This window comes from Condylostylus longicornis, unplaced genomic scaffold (genome assembly GCF_029603195.1).
Source record: "Condylostylus longicornis isolate FDR11 unplaced genomic scaffold, ASM2960319v2 ptg000137l, whole genome shotgun sequence".
Lineage (NCBI taxonomy): Eukaryota > Metazoa > Arthropoda > Insecta > Diptera > Dolichopodidae > Condylostylus > Condylostylus longicornis.
The window spans coordinates 902,472-921,787 of record NW_026578105.1 but is presented as its reverse complement, the minus strand read 5'-3'; the positions used below and the strand labels follow the sequence as shown (position 1 = coordinate 921,787).

The 19,316-nt window shown below is 26.2% G+C and overlaps 4 protein-coding genes across 4 annotated transcripts in view; 2 read left to right on the top strand and 2 right to left on the bottom strand.

The window, feature by feature from the left end:
- Nucleotides 1-4,089, bottom strand: part of LOC129615593 (protein kinase C, brain isozyme-like) — a 102,146-nt gene extending 98,057 nt beyond the window's left edge. Inside the window, exon 1 of the mRNA XM_055530865.1 lies at nucleotides 3,933-4,089. The gene's annotated coding sequence lies outside the window, so the exon portion shown is untranslated. The remainder of the gene's footprint in view (nucleotides 1-3,932) is intronic.
- Nucleotides 4,090-8,263: 4,174 nt separating this feature from the next.
- On the top strand, nucleotides 8,264-11,042 carry LOC129615540 (GATOR complex protein MIOS). Its single transcript, XM_055530776.1, has 2 exons — nucleotides 8,264-9,742; nucleotides 9,796-11,042. Exons 1-2 carry the CDS (start codon nucleotides 8,368-8,370, stop codon nucleotides 11,040-11,042), a joined length of 2,622 nt encoding a protein of 873 aa, XP_055386751.1. The 5' UTR covers nucleotides 8,264-8,367.
- Nucleotides 11,043-11,298: 256 nt separating this feature from the next.
- Nucleotides 11,299-13,502, bottom strand: LOC129615541 (conserved oligomeric Golgi complex subunit 6). The gene is made up of 5 exons (XM_055530777.1): nucleotides 13,345-13,502; nucleotides 12,661-13,292; nucleotides 12,367-12,587; nucleotides 12,147-12,307; nucleotides 11,299-12,081 (listed from the first exon to the last, which is right to left on the bottom strand). The coding sequence occupies exons 1-5, from the start codon at nucleotides 13,423-13,425 to the stop codon at nucleotides 11,299-11,301; spliced, it is 1,878 nt and encodes a 625-aa protein (XP_055386752.1). The 5' UTR covers nucleotides 13,426-13,502.
- Nucleotides 13,503-14,167: 665 nt separating this feature from the next.
- On the top strand, nucleotides 14,168-17,731 carry LOC129615546 (zinc finger CCCH domain-containing protein 18). Its single transcript, XM_055530785.1, has one exon. The coding sequence runs from the start codon at nucleotides 14,328-14,330 to the stop codon at nucleotides 16,725-16,727; it is 2,400 nt and encodes a 799-aa protein (XP_055386760.1). The 5' UTR covers nucleotides 14,168-14,327; the 3' UTR covers nucleotides 16,728-17,731.
- The last annotated feature ends 1,585 nt before the right edge of the window (nucleotides 17,732-19,316 follow it).

Sequence of the window (19,316 nt, the reverse complement as noted above, 5' to 3'; positions counted from 1 at the left end):
TTAAGAGAATTTTTCAACTCTATACATGATACTCCTACGAATGAATGATTTGAGAGTTGCATGATAATTGCCACACAATTCTTACAGGATTTTATTTTTTATATGCTTAGAATTATTTTAAACATATCTGACGCTCTAATTCATACAACCTCAAAGATTTTTACAGAAAATAATGATTATATTGCCGTTGAATTCGTTTATTGAAAATTGTATGGCACCCACAATAATGAGAATCATGCAATTTAAACTATTTTTGTTATACAGAAGAGCCTTAATAATATATTTGGATGTGAGAAATTTTACCAATTCATTATACATATATACCTAGCCCATTAAGTTTACAATTAACAATTCATACACATTAATTAATTTACATGAACAAAATGGGTTATTTCTCCATATATTTTAGAATGTGTTTTGGAAACTTTTTCAAGTAAAATAATTTTATTGTTCTTTCTCAAACTTTTGAAAATTCCCGTATTTTCTCGGAATATTGAATGAATTTCTTAAATATCTTGCTGAAAAATAAAAATTTAATACGAGTGCGACATGTTAAGAAATAATAATCTTCTTTTTAAAATTTCTACCCCTAAGCAAGTATAAAAACGTTTTTAGAAATAAAATAAGAAATGGTATTATTATTTAATATTATGTTAATTTTAGATACATATACGAATATATAAGTACATTATTCTAATAATATACTTGTGTTTATCTCATTCGAAAATACATGTATGTACATATACGAATACTTAAGTACGTCATATATAATTTTCATGCAATCAATCACTAGCAGACTACCGTAAATTATCAATTAAAATTATAGAAGCCTTGTATATGGATTTACATACATAATTGAAAATTCAAATATATTATATACATTTGTTTATATAATACCTATATATATATATTCACATAATCTACATGATATACTTGTGTGAATAATACGAAAAATAAAATATGTATACATATTTTGTATTTAAAAATTATTATATATTATGTGTATAGTAAATTTTGCAAGATATGCTTATTTATTATTCATAATCTTCATATATATATATATGTTAAATTATTATAGTTTGTATTTGTACCAATATAATTATATAGCATTCAAAGCTTTTTATCTAATATTTCATTTCTTTTCCTTATATAAAATTTTTCATCCATACGTTTGTGTATTCTCACATTATTTAAAAAAAAAAAAAATTAAATTATAATTGCAATTTTATTGTTTTATAAAAGCAGAAAAAGTGTTTTCTATAATTTCAATTAAACAGTATATGTATGCTGTTAAATTAAACTGTATATGTATTAAACAGTAGATGAATGTATTCATATACAGAAACTTGTACAGTTGCTTGTATAAACAAATACTGAAGTCTTTACATGTACATTACTTAATTGCTTATATTAGATTATTATTATAAGAGTGTTCATATATTTTAGATCGAAGAGTGTTCATATTTATATTTTAATAATCATCAGTATTTCTGGTTTGGTCAATAAACCAAATTATATTTAAATTGCATTAATTTTTTAGTTTATTTTTTATATATACCTTAATATAATATCCCGTTAAAACAAAAATATTTAAATAAAATTTAAATATCTTTAAACTGATTTAAGTAAAATTTATATAAATGAAAAAATTACTAAATTTAATCAATCAAATTTTGTATAATAAATTTGAAAATTCATTCTTTAAAAATATATTGTAGTATTTTTCTGCTTATTATTATTTTCTTATATTTTCTCCGTATACTTATTGCAGAATACAATTTGCAACCAATGGTTTGAAAAAATAGCACTTTTCCCTTCAACAAGTGAGACTACCGCTATTAAAAACAAACATATCATTCATATAAGAAAAAAAATCAAAAATTGCATATATTTAGGATGAGCAATGTAACAAAAAAAAAATTAAAGAGGCGTTAACATAATAACCGAATTTAAGGGTTAATTGCGTGAGTAAAGAAAACTATTTATATTTTTTTTTGACATTACATTTACCGTTAAGTTTGAAAAAAAAAAGGATTTTATATAACGGTAAATTTTAAAGACCATTTTGTATTTTTAAAGTTCAAATATAGTATGCTGTGGTAGAAGAAACCAGCCAGTATTTTTCTACGTTTACAGAAATTTAAAAAATATTTTTTGTTTGGCTACAATAATTACATAAAAAATTTTAATTTTTAGGTCTTTGAGGGGTTATAACTTTTAGAGGCAAGAGGGGAGAGATTGGTAAAAATTTTCTTCTACGAAAATAAGTCTCTAGTAGGGATCCATGTATATATGAAATTTCGACTTTCCTATCTTTAAGAGTGTAGAAATTTTGTAAACATGTCCACGGACGGACGGGCTGACAGAGTGAAACTAATAAACACATTTTTCAAAATTTTTTTTTGGAAAACTGCTAAAAACCAACAAAAATAAATAAAAATGCCTATTAAAAGAAATTTTATATAAACATTTTTTTTTTCATTTATTAGTTAAGAATAGTAATTGAAATTAACAAACTAAGTATGTATATATATCTATATTATACATATATATATTTATAAACCAATAAATCAATTAACTTTCAATACAATAAATAATTTTAAAAATATTCACCTTTTTTTTTATTAAAAATCTTGAAAATTTTTTTTCAAATTTATAAGCTTTCAATACAATTAAATTTCGTTAATTAAATATAATTTTTTTTATCGAATTAGTTTATTAAACCTGTTTCTATAATATACATATACTTGTATATATATATATATACGCTTAAAAATTTTTAAATCAAAAAAAATACTTAATATTTAAAAAAAATTTTTTTTGTTTTTAGAGTACTTTAAGCACACGCTACAATGTCACACATATCATAAAAAATAAAATGTAATATATTCGACCATTACCTAGTATATTACTTAATTATTATGAATTTTTGTTTGGTATTAAAAATGCATAGTAGAACTTAGTGCATTAATTGAATGGAGAAAAACTCATACATTGGCTTTAAAGAGTATTAAATTTTTTAAAGAAAATTTTAATTAACAAAATAATTTTTATTTAATGTAAGAGAAGCCAATTGGATTTCAAAATCTGAACCTTACGTATACGTCGTATACATGCGTATACGAATGTATCTCATGTATACGATGTATGTCTCAAAAAGTTATAAATACAACCACCAACCAAACGAAAAAATTACTTTAGAACAGTAAGATAATTTTCAAATGATAAATAAAGTTTTTTAAAAAAAAAACAATTTTTTTTTGTTTTGTTGAAAATGGTGCGTATCTCCAAACCATTTTAAAATATATGAGTTAAGAATAAATTTTAATTCGGTATACAGACATTAGATCCATTCATAAACATAGTATATAATGAAATATAATATGTTATATTTGCAGTTATTGTTTTACAGTGTTGTGTTTATAACTCTCATAATACTCTCAAAACTCAATATTACCCAACTCTCATAATAATATTCCGAAAAAAAATTTTTTATATTATTTCACAATAATACATAAATTCACATATTATGTATAAATATAGATAAAAATGTATGTAATAATATATATCGTGTGGTTAATGCTATAATTAGATAACTCGAAAATTTTATATTTTTAGATAATTAACCTAGACGTCATAAAATTGAAAGCTCTTTAATCTGCGATCAATATCTAAGCTTAAAAGTGTTCGTAAATATCTGAAAATTATAATACCAAAACTGCACATCTTCATGATAAATTATTTGTTATTGTTAAATTTTGTATAACAATATCTCTAAACCAATAATTGCGAGTTATCTAATTGTAACATTAACCTCACAAATGTACGATAATATGAATTAATTATTTACGGTATATAGTTAAATTATATTTATATACTATAAATCTACTTATGTACAAAAAAAAACAAGTGGCTTATATACGAGTACTTACTTTATACTTTATATTAAAAATGTACATACAAGTTTTCTGCTTTTGTTATTGCACTAGTTTTTTTTTCTTGTATTTTTTTCCAAGTTAATTTATAAAATTTTATTAAAATTTTAAACTTTGCTTCGAATTTTTTTATTATTTTTTAATTTTTCTCCTTTTTTTTTTTATTTATTTTTTGTTGTTCACTTCATTGGTACATATTGTACTGTATATAAACAAACAAACTTAATACAAAATAAGTATGGTGAAAAAGGCGCCTTAAAAAAAAAACTACACAAAAATTTTATTATTTTTTGTTGTTTATTTTTTTTTTTTCAATTTTTTATTAATAATATTCGTTTATTTCATGCTTTTTTTTTTGCTATTTGCTTTTATTTATTTTCAGTCCCGTTTTCATATTTTCAATTAATTCAATTCCATTCAATCTATTTAACATTTAATTTAATTTGATATAATTTAGTTTATTTATTTAATTTATATATATATATTTATATATTTGGAAGCAAATAAATTAATTTTAGTTGTTGATTTTTATTATTATATATTTACTTATTATTTAATTTAATTTATTAACTTATAATATTACAATTTTTCTTTAGCTCTCTACTTTATTACTTATAAAACTGTTATAATTTTAAGATTTATAGAAAAAAAAAAATAGCAAAACTATAAAATTAAATAAAATAATCAATTTTTTTTTTTTTGAAATTAACTAATTCCTAATATAGAAATCGTGTTTGCACATAAAATATTTAATGTAATTTTATAACAATAATATTAACAAAAAAACAAAACTCCAAAATTAAATTCAATTGAATGCATATTACAACTAACATATACATACATACATACATATAATAGAAAAATACTATATTTAATTTAAAGCATCAATAATAAACAAAAGTTTTTCAAAATAAAGAATTTATGACCATAACATTTTGAAATTTATAAGATAAAATTAGCAATAGAAAAAAGCACTCATTAAAAATTTACAAACAAATTCAATATGTAAGTATGCCTATATATGCGAGTACATATGTACATATATCATATAGATGCATATGTATGTATATGAATAATTTGTAATTTAAAATAATATAACAGAATAAAACAGAAAAAAATAATAAGTAGTACTCAAAATTTCTTTTTTTTTTATAGTAACTAAGATTTTTCAAGTGAAAATATGAAAATCACTCAAAAATTTTACATGACAGTAGAAAAGAAAAAATTATAAACAAGGAATTGAGTACTTATTATTTTTTATTTGTTTTAATCTTTTTTTTTTTTTGAATTATAAAAGAAAAATAAGAAAAATTTACAATTCACAAATACACACAAAAAAAAATCGACTGTTTGTTTTTCTCTTTTTTCTTCCTTTTTGCTTTTTTAAGTAGTAAAAACTAATTTCTTTTTAAGCAATTAAAAATATGCAAACTAAAAAAAATATTATATTTAAATTTTTTCCCGTAATTTCGTATTGCTTTCTTTCACCTTCATTAAATATATTGCTGAAAAAAAAACTATAATATTACTACGAGTATAAACACCAATCCACTTTGTTTATTAAATTATTTCACTCATTTTATGTTCTCATATTTTCTCTAATTCTCTTCTTACTTCTTATTTTCTTATGTTTTCCTTTATATTATATATATTCCGTATCCGTGTGTATTACCGTAACATTATCGTACGAATTTCCGTAAAATACAATACAATACATACATACATTTATTATTATTTAAAAAATATACGATTATTATAATATTAATTTTTATTTATTTTCTCTCTATTTGAATCTGGATGTGTCCCTTACAAGACAAACCGTGATATTGAACTGAAAAATTAATGAAAAAAAAAGTTTTTTATTTTGTTTTCGAAATTAAAAACAAAAAAAAAAAAAAACACAAAATTTTTTGTGATAAAAAATAAAAACAACAACATAAGCAAAGAAGGAAAAAAAAGAACAAAGTAAGCAAAAATCCCAATATAAATACACAAAAAAAAATAATTAAATAGCAAAAACAACCATTAAGAGCATTCAAAACGCGGTTCGAAAACAATATCAATAGAAATATTTAGCATAACAAAAAAAAAAAATAATAATAAAGAACAGATCCATTTACAGGGGTTAAACTATATATGGTATTCGAAACGGTTCGCAAATAATAAGCATGGAAAATAAAAATAAAAAATGATATTTTCGAAAAATTGTGCTTTTTTAAGAGAACGAACTGCAAAGTTTTATTTGGTATTGAATATACAAATGTACAGAATTTTTAAATTTTATTTTACTCTTCCCCGGTATCATCACTAGTATTAAACAATATTATAATAATTATAAAATTATTTCGAAAATTTGTCAAAACCCGATAATCCATTTTTTAGCTAATTTCGCAGTTAGTGATAAAAATTAAATGCTAAAGAGTTAATCTTTACTCTACAAGAATACCATAAGCTAATTTAAAAAATGAAAATTTCAAAAGTTGTTGAAACCATAACCAGATAAACCTAACTAATCAATTTTACGAAGTTGCAAGAGCTAATATTTATCCTATCGGGTTTTTACAAATTTCCTAATATCGGGTTTTGGCTAATTTCCACATTATTTTCCACGTTATTTATTTGCACATAATTTAGAAATTTACGAAAACTGAACGTCAGGCTTTTCGAAATGTTTATAGAACTTATCTCGAGAATCAAATTTTTTACTGCCAAAACTGCAAATATTAAGATAAACTAACATTTAAATATGCAATTAAACATTCACTTCCGATTTTAAGAATCCTTTATGTCAGACCTAACGGCAGTTTGATTTTGTTCGGATTAAACCGAATTTACTACACCATCACTGTATAAATATAATTACAAAATTTGTATATACATATATATATATTTAAGTACATATGTATATGCTCTAAACAAATAATTTATATGCAAAATATACATATTTACATTATTTATACTTTAAAATGAATACATTTACATTTACATATATGAAAAAGAGGAGAAAAATGAAAAACTTAGAAAGTTAAAGCTTTTTTATATTTTCCAATCTAAATACGTATACATATATAAATACCTACATATTAGGGATATGTATCTATTTACTTTCTGTTATGTACATTATATATGCTATTTATATGTATATATAAATTTTTAATATTATACATAAATAAAACACACCGGTTTTTTATTTTTTCAATTATTTGCGAGTTCTAAAATTTTTACACATATCGTAAAAGAGAGAAACCAAATTACCTCCCGCACAGTTCAAATAAACCGCATAATAGTGAGTATGTAAAAATTTCGCAAATATACATAATAGTCAATGTTCAAAAAAAAAAATACTACGTTCGTAGTATTGAATGGAGTATGAAAGTATGTATATAAGGGTAAGTATATTAATATAATTTTCTAAGTATTATGTTTTTAGTATTTTTCTAATAAAATCTATATTATGTAGGTATTTCTAAATGCATTTATTGCTCCTCATTATAATTTTAATAGAGAGACTAAATATCGAAAAATTATATTTGTATACATACATACATGTACTCGGAATACTATTTATGTTAAATAGTATTCTGAATAGTAATTAAGTTTTAGTTTATGTTCCATACTCATACATACATACAGGCACTCAAATAAGGTAATGTGTAGTAAGGTATAAGGATTATTAATAGCGTAATGTATTTAATTGAGAAGATAGGTATTGAAACCTCAGTTCTACTTGTGGAATTTATTTATTATTAATTAAATATTAATAAAATATTTTAAGAAAATATTTAAGAAATTATTATTTATTTCCTTCTAAATCTGAACATTTTCAAAAAGTTTTAGCTGTTACCGTAATTATTATTATAAAGTCTGACCATTGAATACAATCATTTATTTTGTTGCCTAGTTTTATGCAATCGAAATATTAAAATTTAGTGTCTTTTACTTTAAACATTTTATTAAGATAAATTGATAAATTTAGATTTATCAATTGATATTAGTTAACATTAAAAAAATACACGAATTTTTTTCTTCTTTAGAATAATTCGGAAATGATATAAGTTTCTCACTTAGTTTAAAAAGAATAAAATTAGGAACAATACATAGGATTTTAGCTAACAGTTAGTCAAATTCTTATTTATCAAATAAAATGTGAACATCACTGTTATCAGTATTTAAGTTATTCCCGTCAAAAATTAAATACTTGCCCATAGATAGCGCTGCAAGTTATATTAAACATTTTTAATTTCGAAACATGTCCACTTTATTTTGTATTTTTGACATTTTTTATATTTTGATTGCATTTTTGTTTTTTTTTTCCAATGTTTGAAATATTATCATCATCGTGATAAAAACATTGTAGGAAAATCAGTTGTTTTCATAATTGCAAAGCTGTTTTTTTTCTTTTTACTCTGTAAGTGTTTATCCCGTTTTCACCATGAACGGGACTGTTCATGGCATTTGTTGTTTTCCAAATATATCGAACAAATTCATTTCATGGGGCTCTGAAATAAATCTGTATGAATTTAAAAGTTCAGCAACCCCATCATCACCTACAATTATACAAACAACAGATCAGTTAAAAAACTTAAATTTACAAAATCGATCATCGCAAACTCGTTATGATAATATAACAACTGTATCAGCAAGTCTATTAACACGTGAGGATCGGTATCAATATATTCGCTGCATAAAGCCATCGTACTTTGACAAGCCCTTAATTGCTGTTGGTCTTTCTAGCGGTAAAGTAGGAATTTGTGATTTTGAAATTGATAAAGTAGGTAATACTGCAGAAGAATTTATACCAAGACAACAAAGAACATGTTTATGTTTAGCATGGAATGAAGCTGATAAAAATATCCTTGCAATTGGACACGACAAAAACCGCTCAGATTACTGTATTACAATATTCGATATAAATCGACCTCAATCAACAAAAGATGTAAATAATGGTTTAAATGGTATTGGACTCTCTGATACTGCACATAGTATGTGCTGGGATAAAACAAATCGAGCACTTATTGCTGGTATAAGTCAAAAAACTATTAGAATTTATGATTTACGCTCATCAAGTTTTCAAAATGCGTCATCAACCATTAATACTAGATTTGTAAATGGTCTAACTTTATCCCAAAGTGGTGATTATTTGGCTAGTTATGTTGACTCTTTAATTGGTATATGGGACTTAAGAAATTTGGATAAAAATTTAACTCAAATACAAACCTCAATAAAAAACATATCACAAATTTCTTGGTGCTCTACAAGATCAAATGTTTTATCTGCTATGTCAAGAGGAGCACCTTATTTACAAGTTTTTGATATATATCCAGTTGATATCGAAAATGGAAATGAATTATATTATACAAGAAAAAACTTTTTACCCGGGAATTTAAGAAATAATACAAGCGGTGTCTACAGTGCGCAATATAGCAAAGCGAAAACTTTAGTTGGGTTTTCTTGGATGCCAGGCTATATAGATCACGCTTTAATTCTTCTTGAAGATAGTACAATCGAAGATTTTAGTATACCACATCGAACAGCAATGTCAATTGATCCCCGAAATAATTTGTGGGATTCATATCCGAGAAATAACACGAATTTAAAATTCGAAGTTAAAGATTTAAATAACGACAAGAGTTCAGTAGATGATATATCAAAAATCATGAGAAATCGAGCTATAAAACGTTATGGACTTCTACCAGATCGAGGTAAAAATGGAGAAACAACTAATAACCCAACACTAAAAGCAGTTTGGCGTACTTTAGAAAAAATAACAATAGAAGATAATCCGACCGGTCTTAAAAATATTTTAGGTAGGTGAATAGTAAAATATTTTATTTATTAAAAATAAGAATTTTTTCTTCAGGTATCGATTCCAATCAAATAGGTGAAAGCCTTTTTACGAATCGCAGCGAAACATTAACACTTTCATGGCCTGAACTTATAAAGAAATCAACCAACATTCTCACTACATACCGTAATGAAGCTAGAACTCAGGCACAATATTTGTGCGGCTGGGATTTTGATAGTGATGCTACATTACTAAACAAATTCCTTCCCGAACTTTGTGCAAAAAAAGAGCACACAAAAGCTGCAATGATAGCAGTTTTTTTTTTGAAAATATCTTATGCCTGTGATATATTGTTAAAAGCCACAGATCTAGCAACGGGTGATCCAAGTATGTTAAGAATGGCTGCAATAGCATTATCTAGTTTTGATTCGGATCTTTCCAACAATACATGGCGACAACAACAAGCGGCTGCGAGTTCTCAAATTCGTGATCCACATTTAAGAACAATATTTGCTTTTCTTACAATAGAAAATGAAAACTTTGATGTTATTTTAAATGAAAAGGGAATATCATTAGCAGATCGTGTTGCTTTTGCATGTAAATATTTAAATGATAATAAGTTAATTGAATTTATCAAAAGTTCCATCCAAAAATGTATTCATGATGGTGATCTAAATGGTTTACTTTTAACTGGCGGAGAATGCCCTGAAACAATAAATTTAATGCAAGCGTACGTTGATAGATCGGAAGATGTACAAACAGTGTCGTTACTTGCTATAGAATATTTCCACGTAGATGAAATTACTGATTATAGAATTCATTTTTGGATATCTAGTTATTTGGAACTTTTAGACATATGGGGGTTATGGGAAAAGCGTGCTGAATTGGAAATTAAAATGAATAAAAACCAATCACCTGGAAAAACATCCCGATCAGTTTTTTTACTATGCAGTTTTTGCGGAAAATCTGTTTCATCAGTTTTAACTGATGATGCTAGATTACGAAATGTTTCTTCACATGTCAATAAATTATCATCATGTCCAAGTTGTCGCAAACCATTACCAAGATGTTCATTATGCTTGTTACACATGGGTACTACAACAGCAATTTCATCGCAAAATTCTCCTGAACACGAGAGCTTAGGTTGGCAATCAAAACCTTTTTCAAAGTGGTTTTCATGGTGTCAAACTTGCAGGCATGGTGGTCATACCGAACACTTAATGGAGTGGTTTCAAAAGAATACAGAATGCCCGGTAACAGGTTGCTCTTGTAAATGCTTCGACATGGATTTACCAGTGTCTAATTTTCCAGATGAAAATTAAATTTTCAACAATGAAACATATTATTAATGAATAATATTTGCTTAAAGCAGCATTTTTTTTGTTGATTTGCCTTTTGTTTTTTTTACAATAATTTAAGAAATTGTTTTCGTATATTTTTACATATAGAATATTCTTAAAGTTTAAAAATACTATTTTTATGTATGCGATAGTAGTTCAATAAACTGGTGTGAATGCCGTCAAAAATTATATTGTATTTAACTTTTGTTATTTAATATTGCAAAATGTTTATTTCATTTTATGATCCTAATAAAATTTTAGAAATTTCTTCTGGCGTTTTTAACTTCACTGATGCAACATCTGTATGGTATGCTGATTCTTGTATTCTCTCATACATTTGCTTATAAATTGCAATGATTACATTAAAAGACCTCTTCTGTACAAGTTGTCTATGATTAGAGCTTAAAAGTAAACTAATTTGAGGTAAAAGAAGAATTTCAGGCATTTCTAGAAATGCTAAAAACTTATCCATAAATATTTTTAATAAATTAACTTCAATTTTGGAATTATTATTTTGTAAAATCGTATAAATTGGACCTAAATTTAAGTTTGCTACCAAAGAAGAAGCTTGTTCTGAAGTTAATGTATCGATTTGTGCATCAGATTGAGCTTGTAAACGCTCTACCCTTTCATCCATATACTCATAAACAGCTAAAGCACTTTGCATATGATACAAGCAATTTAATAAATAAACAGCCATATCAACAGTTGGTAAATGAGATGCTGATTCTTGCACAGATTGTAATAATGGATCAATAACACATGAAACAATTTTTACAATATCACTTTGACGTCCTTCAACCATACTTGCCACTGATAAAATCTCTTTCAATATATTCAAAAGTTTTCCAACACTTTGTGGTGGAACTAAATCACGCTGAGGTGGATCCAAACCTCTTCCCTGAGGAGAAGATCCTTGTAATATAGTTTTAACCTGTGTTGCTAATGAATTCAAATACACTTGCTCACTGTATTTTTGTAAATCTATCAAACATTGTTCTAAATTTCCACCCCTAACAACCTAAAAATTTTGCTGCTAATAAATTTGTTCTTTCAATTTATAAAGATAAAAATTATGCTTCTCACCTGATTTATTATGTTTTGATAAAATCGTAATAAATTAGAAAGTGCGTATAAAATAATGGTATCTCTTTCTGAATTCAAAATTGTTTCAACTCGGACCTTTAATGGATGACATATACCGTCAACAATATGTGAAAGAGCAATTTGGATTTGGTCAGTTAAATCTAAAATAAATGTATAAAGCCAGAAAAACGTTATGCAAAATATTTTATTATTTTTTTACCATTCTGCTCGCACTTTTTGACTAACAACATTAAATTTTCTTTCTCAGTTGGGATAGCTTGATGAAGCCAAGCAAACATATCTCCAATATATCTCTTAGGATCGTGTGCTAGACTTTCTATTGGCTTAGAATGTCCACCATGCCCACCAATTGTTAAAGCATCAATAAACATTCGAACTAATACTGACCGTCTAGCTGTTGAATATTCATCAATTACATATCTGCAATATGAAATATAAATAATATTAAGGCAATAAAATTTGAGAAATACTATTAATTTTTAAATTGACATACTTAAACAAAACTGGCCTATCTTGGAGTCTACTCATGGCTATAATAACTAAATTCCCTATTTCATTGTTATCTATGTTTCTGCAGTGATTTTGTGTCCATCTATATAATCTTTCCAAAGCTGCTTCTTGATGCAATGTCATCTCTTCCATTATGTCCAGAGCCAATGTTTGAAAATTATTTTGTATTAAGACTCGGCAATCATTGTGTATTACTTGCACACGATCTAGAACGTCAAAAAATTTCATTGTGATGGCATCATCCCGATTTGCACCATACAAAATTTTATGCTCCTCTACACTAAGTTGAAAATGTGCTATAAATTTTTTTGCAACCTGTTGTTGTAATTGAACTTTTCTTCCTTCATTTTGTAAATCATTTGTTTGTAATATTAGATCCTTTGTTAATACTTGAGAACTTTGAAGATTTGCTTTCATATTGCTGACAGAATCTGCTATATCATCAATCTCATCACAAACTTCTTCAATAGCGTCTTTTACAGCCCGGAAAGCTTCCAAAAATTTTTTGTTTATTTCGATTCCATGTTTTTCAATTTCATAGCGTAAATTTAAATCCGTAATAACCATATCTTCCGGCAAATAAGTTGAAAGATCTTTTAAAGCTTCTAAAGTCTCCTAAAATTAAGGTTCTTTAAAATATGTAAATGGAAAAGAATGAAAATTTGACTTTGTCTGTGTCCAAACGAGTTTCCAATAGCTTGCCCAATTTTTTTTGCAAAGCATTTTTTCTTTCGTCTTGTGTTTGCATTTTAATTCTGAAACAAAAATTTCTCTATAACTTTATAACACTTCTTACTCTATTCCAGCTTATTAATCTGTTAATTCGACAACACGTATTCACTCGTTTGTAACGTCAAAAAATTGGTTGTTATTGTTTATATTTGTATGGTGAATTTATTTTTTATGTAAGTGGTGAAAAAAATGACAATTACGCTTACAGAAGGTTTAGCTCTTGTTTTCATTCGCGAAACATGAACGAGTTTTTTTCTAATAATGTCTAAAGAATAGAAAACAATAAAAAAGTTTAAAAACCTACCATTAAAAAAATTTATTTTCGTTTACATACATATCTCCAATTAATATTTAAATTTACTAATTACATTTCTGCTACATTCATTTTATCAGTTTTGTTCTCGGAATATTAATAACAAATTTATAATAACAGGAATATAAATAATATTATTAGTAAAAAGAATATAAATAATTGTTCTCGGAGTTATTATAATTTTCTTTCCATTTTTGATAAAATGTTATTCTACCTGAAAATTTAAATCAAATTTATTCACTTAGTCCTACAGACGGAGTTTGGTAAGCAATGTTTATTTTCCAGAAATGTTTGTATTCCTTTATGACCAGATATTTTAGACTTCTAAAGTTTATCTCCTTATGGCAGCTCTTTTAGAGAAATCGAATTAATAATTGTCGGCATTGACATTCAAATTTGACGTTCAACGCTGACGATGGGGTTGACATTTAACAAATTACTGACATTCGCCATTCGCCATTTACTTACTTCTTGTTTATAATTCGGAAAATATAAATATCTATTAAAATTTTCGGGGAAAGTCTTTCATCAAAAAGTAATTATTTTCATAAATTAATTATCTGGGTATGTTTTAAAATTATATATTCGGTTTTATTACGTAAATAATGGAATCGGAAGAATCGACGCCTGGCATATCTGGTTCTGCATCAGATTCATCAAATGACTGTGAAGATTACCGGAACTCTTCGGGAACACCAAATAGATTTGTATTTGATTCAAATAATGATGCAAAACAACAATCAGAATCGGCGAAAAATTCACCAAATTCTACTCCAAACACAGAACATGACGATACCCGTTCCAATTCGCAAAGATCGCGTTCTTCAACACCTTTATCATCAAGTGAAAATGGTGATGATCAAATGGATGAAGAACCCAAATTTGATCACCAGCGCTCTCAAAGCGTTAACAGTGCTGCTTCAAATGTACTGAGTGGGGATGGGGATGTTTCTGGTGTAAGGGAGTATTCGGCGTCACCCGATAATTCGCGATGTTCCAGTAACTTAAGTCACGAATCACGCGAAATTGAATCAGAAATGAAAGAATGCGGTGATTTTGAAAAAAGTTATGAAGAAAAAGAAGATGGGTCGATTAACATAAACCATGAAGAATTAAGCAATGTTAGTGAAACAGAAAATGATAAGAAGGAAGAATCTGACATGCCTATTCAGATAAATTTACAGAATTGCGAGATTTCTAATAATAGCTCTGTAGAGCAAGAGGCATATAATAAAGAGAAGGAAACAATCTGTAAAGAATCTAATCGCAAAGAAACGAATATGGTTGATTTAAGACAAAAGTTGGATGCAAAGAAAAATGTAATAAAGAATTCGGAAGTTTGTTTAGAATCAAGCGAGAATATATGTAAAATTGATGATTTTAAGATGAAAAACAAAACTGCAGAAAATATTGACGATTTGGCAAAGAAACATGACGAAGATGCTTTAGATTTTGAAGCTGAAGAGGGTGAGTGTCAAGAAATTAGCAAAGATAATAATGAGGTCGATGCCAAAACTGATCAAAATAATGCCAAAATAAACTTACGGAAAGAAAAAGAGGATGGTGAAGAATTAGAAGAAGGTGAAGTAAGCGATGAAGACGAAAAAAGACCAGAAGAAAGCGAACCGAAACCGGTATGTCGGTTTTACACCAGGGGAGCTTGTACTTGGGGTATGAGTTGTAGATTTTTACACCCAGGTGTAACTGATAAAGGTAACTATACAATGTTTGATATGATACGCCCAGTTCCAATCGCTTCAAACTCAGTTCACTCCAATAACTATCCACCTTACATTGAGTATCAAGAACGATCAACACTTTTACACAGACCGCCACATATGCATCATCCAAACTTTAGTAACCTTCATACAGAACATAGAATGATGGGATCAGCACCCCCGGGAGCTAATCCAAGCATTGAAAATATACCTGCAGTTGAAAGTGCTTGGGAACGAGGTCTACGTACAGCAAAAGAAATGATGAGGAAGGCAGACAAGCGTAAAGAACAGTACATGGATTTCGAAGATAAAAAAATGAATCTTACTGTATCATCGGATGAATTAGAAAAGGAAAATTTTTATATGAGGGACAGAGCTTCCCCAGAACCCAATTCGCTTTACACATCCCGTACATCCCCGGCTGTATATGGATATGATGCAGGAGTTTACAGCCCACCGCATAGAATTCCTTTACGTATACCGGGTGCAAATACTTTTGAAGAAGTAGACTCATATGGCCGTTCAAGTAGATATAGAGAATTGCCACAACATAGAATGCCACAGTATAAAGATGAACGGCGTGTACGACCAACAAGAGAAGTTATAGTTGAAAGAATAGAACCATCGGGACGGGGAAATGAATGGAGTGATCCATGGATGCGATCTAAGACACTTGGTGGACGTGATAGAGATAAAAGATCATCACTTCGTCGTGAAAGAAGTTATAGCAGCAATTCGTCCTACTCTAGTTCCAGTAGCTCAAGATCTGCTTCTTCTTCTGATACAAGTAGATCATTATCTGTTAATACTCGTCGTCGACGTTATGATAGTAGTAAACATAATTCTTACAAATCTCCAGGAAGGCATATTAAAACTAAAATAAGAACACCTAGCCCATCTTTAAAACGCCGCCGATCATCAAGTTCATCTGATTCAAGTGGTTCGGAAAGTGATTCCTCTTATTCATCAAGTTCTTCAAGCTCATCGCGTGGAAAAACCCCAATTAAAAAATCTTCAGGTAGAGTTTCGGAAAAAATTGTGGCAGAGAAAAAACTAACAAAAAAAAGTGAAATGTCCAAAAAACGTTCACCAATATCCATCGAATTAAAGAAAACTTCAAATTTGGGTGCATCAAGTTTATCTGCTGCTATGGACCGTGATAATTCAAATTCGAATTCATCTTCAATGGCAAATTCTACAAAAAAAATCACTAGAAGAGAAGAACTATTAAAACAACTAAGAGCTGTAGAAGATGCAATAGCAAGAAAAAAGTCGAAACTAAGCTAAACTAGTACAAACCAGCATTAAAATTAAAATGTGTATTAAGAATGGCAAAGCTTAAATTTATTTTGAATAAATTTTTTTTTTTAAATGAATCACAGTATCAAAAATTTTTACTTTTTTCCGATTTCAATTTTGATTATTAGTAATGAATATGGATTGGATTTTATACTTATTATGTAATCAAGTAAATATTCCTTTAATAAATATTAAAAATTTCCACCCAATTGCTATAAAATTGTATTTTTCAAGGATTTAAAATAATTATTTTGTTATTACAGAGAATACTAAGTATTAGATGAAGATAAATTATTAATTTCTATAAAAATTTGGATTATATTCAATGTATCTGATATTAAGTATTCTTCATTAATATTATAACATTTTTTTTTTAGTTGTAATTGTTTTGTTGGGTGGACTCAACAGAAAATCTTCAATTTATGATGTGGTAACTGCTCTTTCATTTTCTTTTTCATAGACAAACGTTTATTTTATCTAACGCAGTTCAGTTTGTGGATATGAATATATATTTATTATTGAGGAGAAATATACCTAAAAAGCACATTTGAAATTTGTACCATTATATGTATATTGGCAACGATATTTTAATCAACTTTTGTTGTATGAATATTGTATTGTATGCGACATAGAATTTTCCTTATAAATGTACGTACATAAGATATGTATATTTTAAAACCCTACTATTGAAAATTTGTATATTATGAGCTCGATTATGATGTTATTGTAAAATAATATCGTATAGCGGTTCATATAATTTTACTGCCTTCAAAGTTATATCAATTGCAAAAATGGCATAACTATATTGGATCGATGAATCCAATATTATCAAAAAAATATTAGTCAAACATCGATCAAGTATTTGTATGTATGTATGTAGTTGATAGAAATTTAATTTTGTTTTTTAGATTTTCTTTAGAAATTTGAATTATTTTTGTAATAAAAATTTAAGTATCTGATTAATACATATTGAATAAAAGTATTTTACTTTATACTGAACTTATTTTTGATTCAAAATTTTATTTCAGGATTGCAGCTTTTGAAATATAAAGAATTCATTGGTGCTACTTGCGAAAAAATATTTTTATTTCATCAGTGTTTTAACAAAAATTAGGCGCAGTCCAAAAAAGTTTATTAAACCTTTTGGAATTGGAAATTTTACGTTACATTCAGTAATAGGAATCTTTTAGTTTCAATCAAATTTTTTCTCAAATAAGGTAAAAATTTTTAAGTGCTGTTAACCAGTTATTTCAATATTTATTGAGACACTTCATGAAATAAAATTGTTCTCATATCGATTTAAACAAATATGCTTTGTATAATTGTTTCATTATTTGATTAATAATTACCTGATTTTCTTAAATCTCACAAAATCCTGAAACAATTTTTTCTTTTTATTTTGATTACTTTATATAAGAGTTTAAAATAGTAAGGGTGTGGGTCGTCGCATCATATATGTATATGTATGTAGAATCCACCATCTTTATTCCATCATATAAAATTTGTTAGAAATCTCTTAACTTACAATGCAAGCGAAATTCGATGTAAAAGCAAATGGTAATATTTTGTAAAGGATAAAATTTTTTACACCAAAATCATTTTTTCTAAATGAAAGTTTATTTGAATTTTATTTGAAATTTGATTGAAATTTTCAATATTGAGAAATATTTTTTTATGTATGAATGTACATATATATTATGTTTATATGACAGAAATATTAATAGCTACTTCTTAAATGAAAATTTAAATAAAATAAAAATAAATCTTAGGTATAATTATTAAGAAATTCAAAAATTATAAATCGTTAACAGAATGAATAGCATGCATTATGTACATACATACATATTATACTATTTTATATTATATCCTTTATCATTTAAAAATTGAGAAAATTTTCTAAAATTATTTGCCATACAAAATTATAAAATTTTTCAAAAATTACATATGTATTTACATACAATATAATCTATCTACTTATTTTTTTAAAACATTTAATTTATTTTAAGAAAATCAAGTGCTTGAAATATTTAAGACCACACTTTCATTTCAAATCCACTTTTAATTTTAAAAAATCTTTAAACTCACAATTTCATTATTCAAATATTTTTTATAAAATTTTTCAATAAATAAATTTGAAATTTAGACAATAAAATATAAAATTTTTAATAACAGAAAAATTAAGCATAGCTAACAAAATTATAATTTTGCTTATTTTCAAATTACACATGTACTCGTATTATTAATTATGTATGTACTTTAGGATTAACTTTGCGTTTGCAATTATTTGCTCAGAATTAATAATTAAAAGGGTAACATTGTTATTAAAAAAAAATATTAATGAATTGCCAAGGGGATTTTATTTCTAGCTGCTTTTTGTCAATTTGTTATCTAAACTAAATAAATAAGTAAATGAATAATATAGCAACTGATAAACATTTAGAAATTGTTAATAATGAAGACTTAAAGAAAGATAACAAATATTTTTTAAATTTAATATTATTTACCACAAATATATAATATACATGTGTATGTATATACATACATACCTAACTATATACATACGATTTATAAGAATTC

Excerpts from the sequence above, each read along its gene's own strand:
- LOC129615540 (XM_055530776.1), top strand. The coding sequence starts at position 8,368 with ATGAACGGGACTGTTCATGGCATTTGTTGTTTTCCAAATATATCGAAC. Across the intron at positions 9,743-9,795 it reads CGGTCTTAAAAATATTTTAG|GTATCGATTCCAATCAAATA; the intron begins GTAGGTGAATAG and ends TTTTTTCTTCAG.
- LOC129615541 (XM_055530777.1), bottom strand. The coding sequence starts at position 13,425 with ATGCAAACACAAGACGAAAGAAAAAATGCTTTGCAAAAAAAATTGGGC. Across the intron at positions 12,588-12,660 it reads GATAGGCCAGTTTTGTTTAA|ATATGTAATTGATGAATATT; the intron begins GTATGTCAATTT and ends TTCATATTGCAG. Across the intron at positions 12,082-12,146 it reads ATCAAAACATAATAAATCAG|GTTGTTAGGGGTGGAAATTT; the intron begins GTGAGAAGCATA and ends CAAAATTTTTAG.
- LOC129615546 (XM_055530785.1), top strand. The coding sequence starts at position 14,328 with ATGGAATCGGAAGAATCGACGCCTGGCATATCTGGTTCTGCATCAGAT.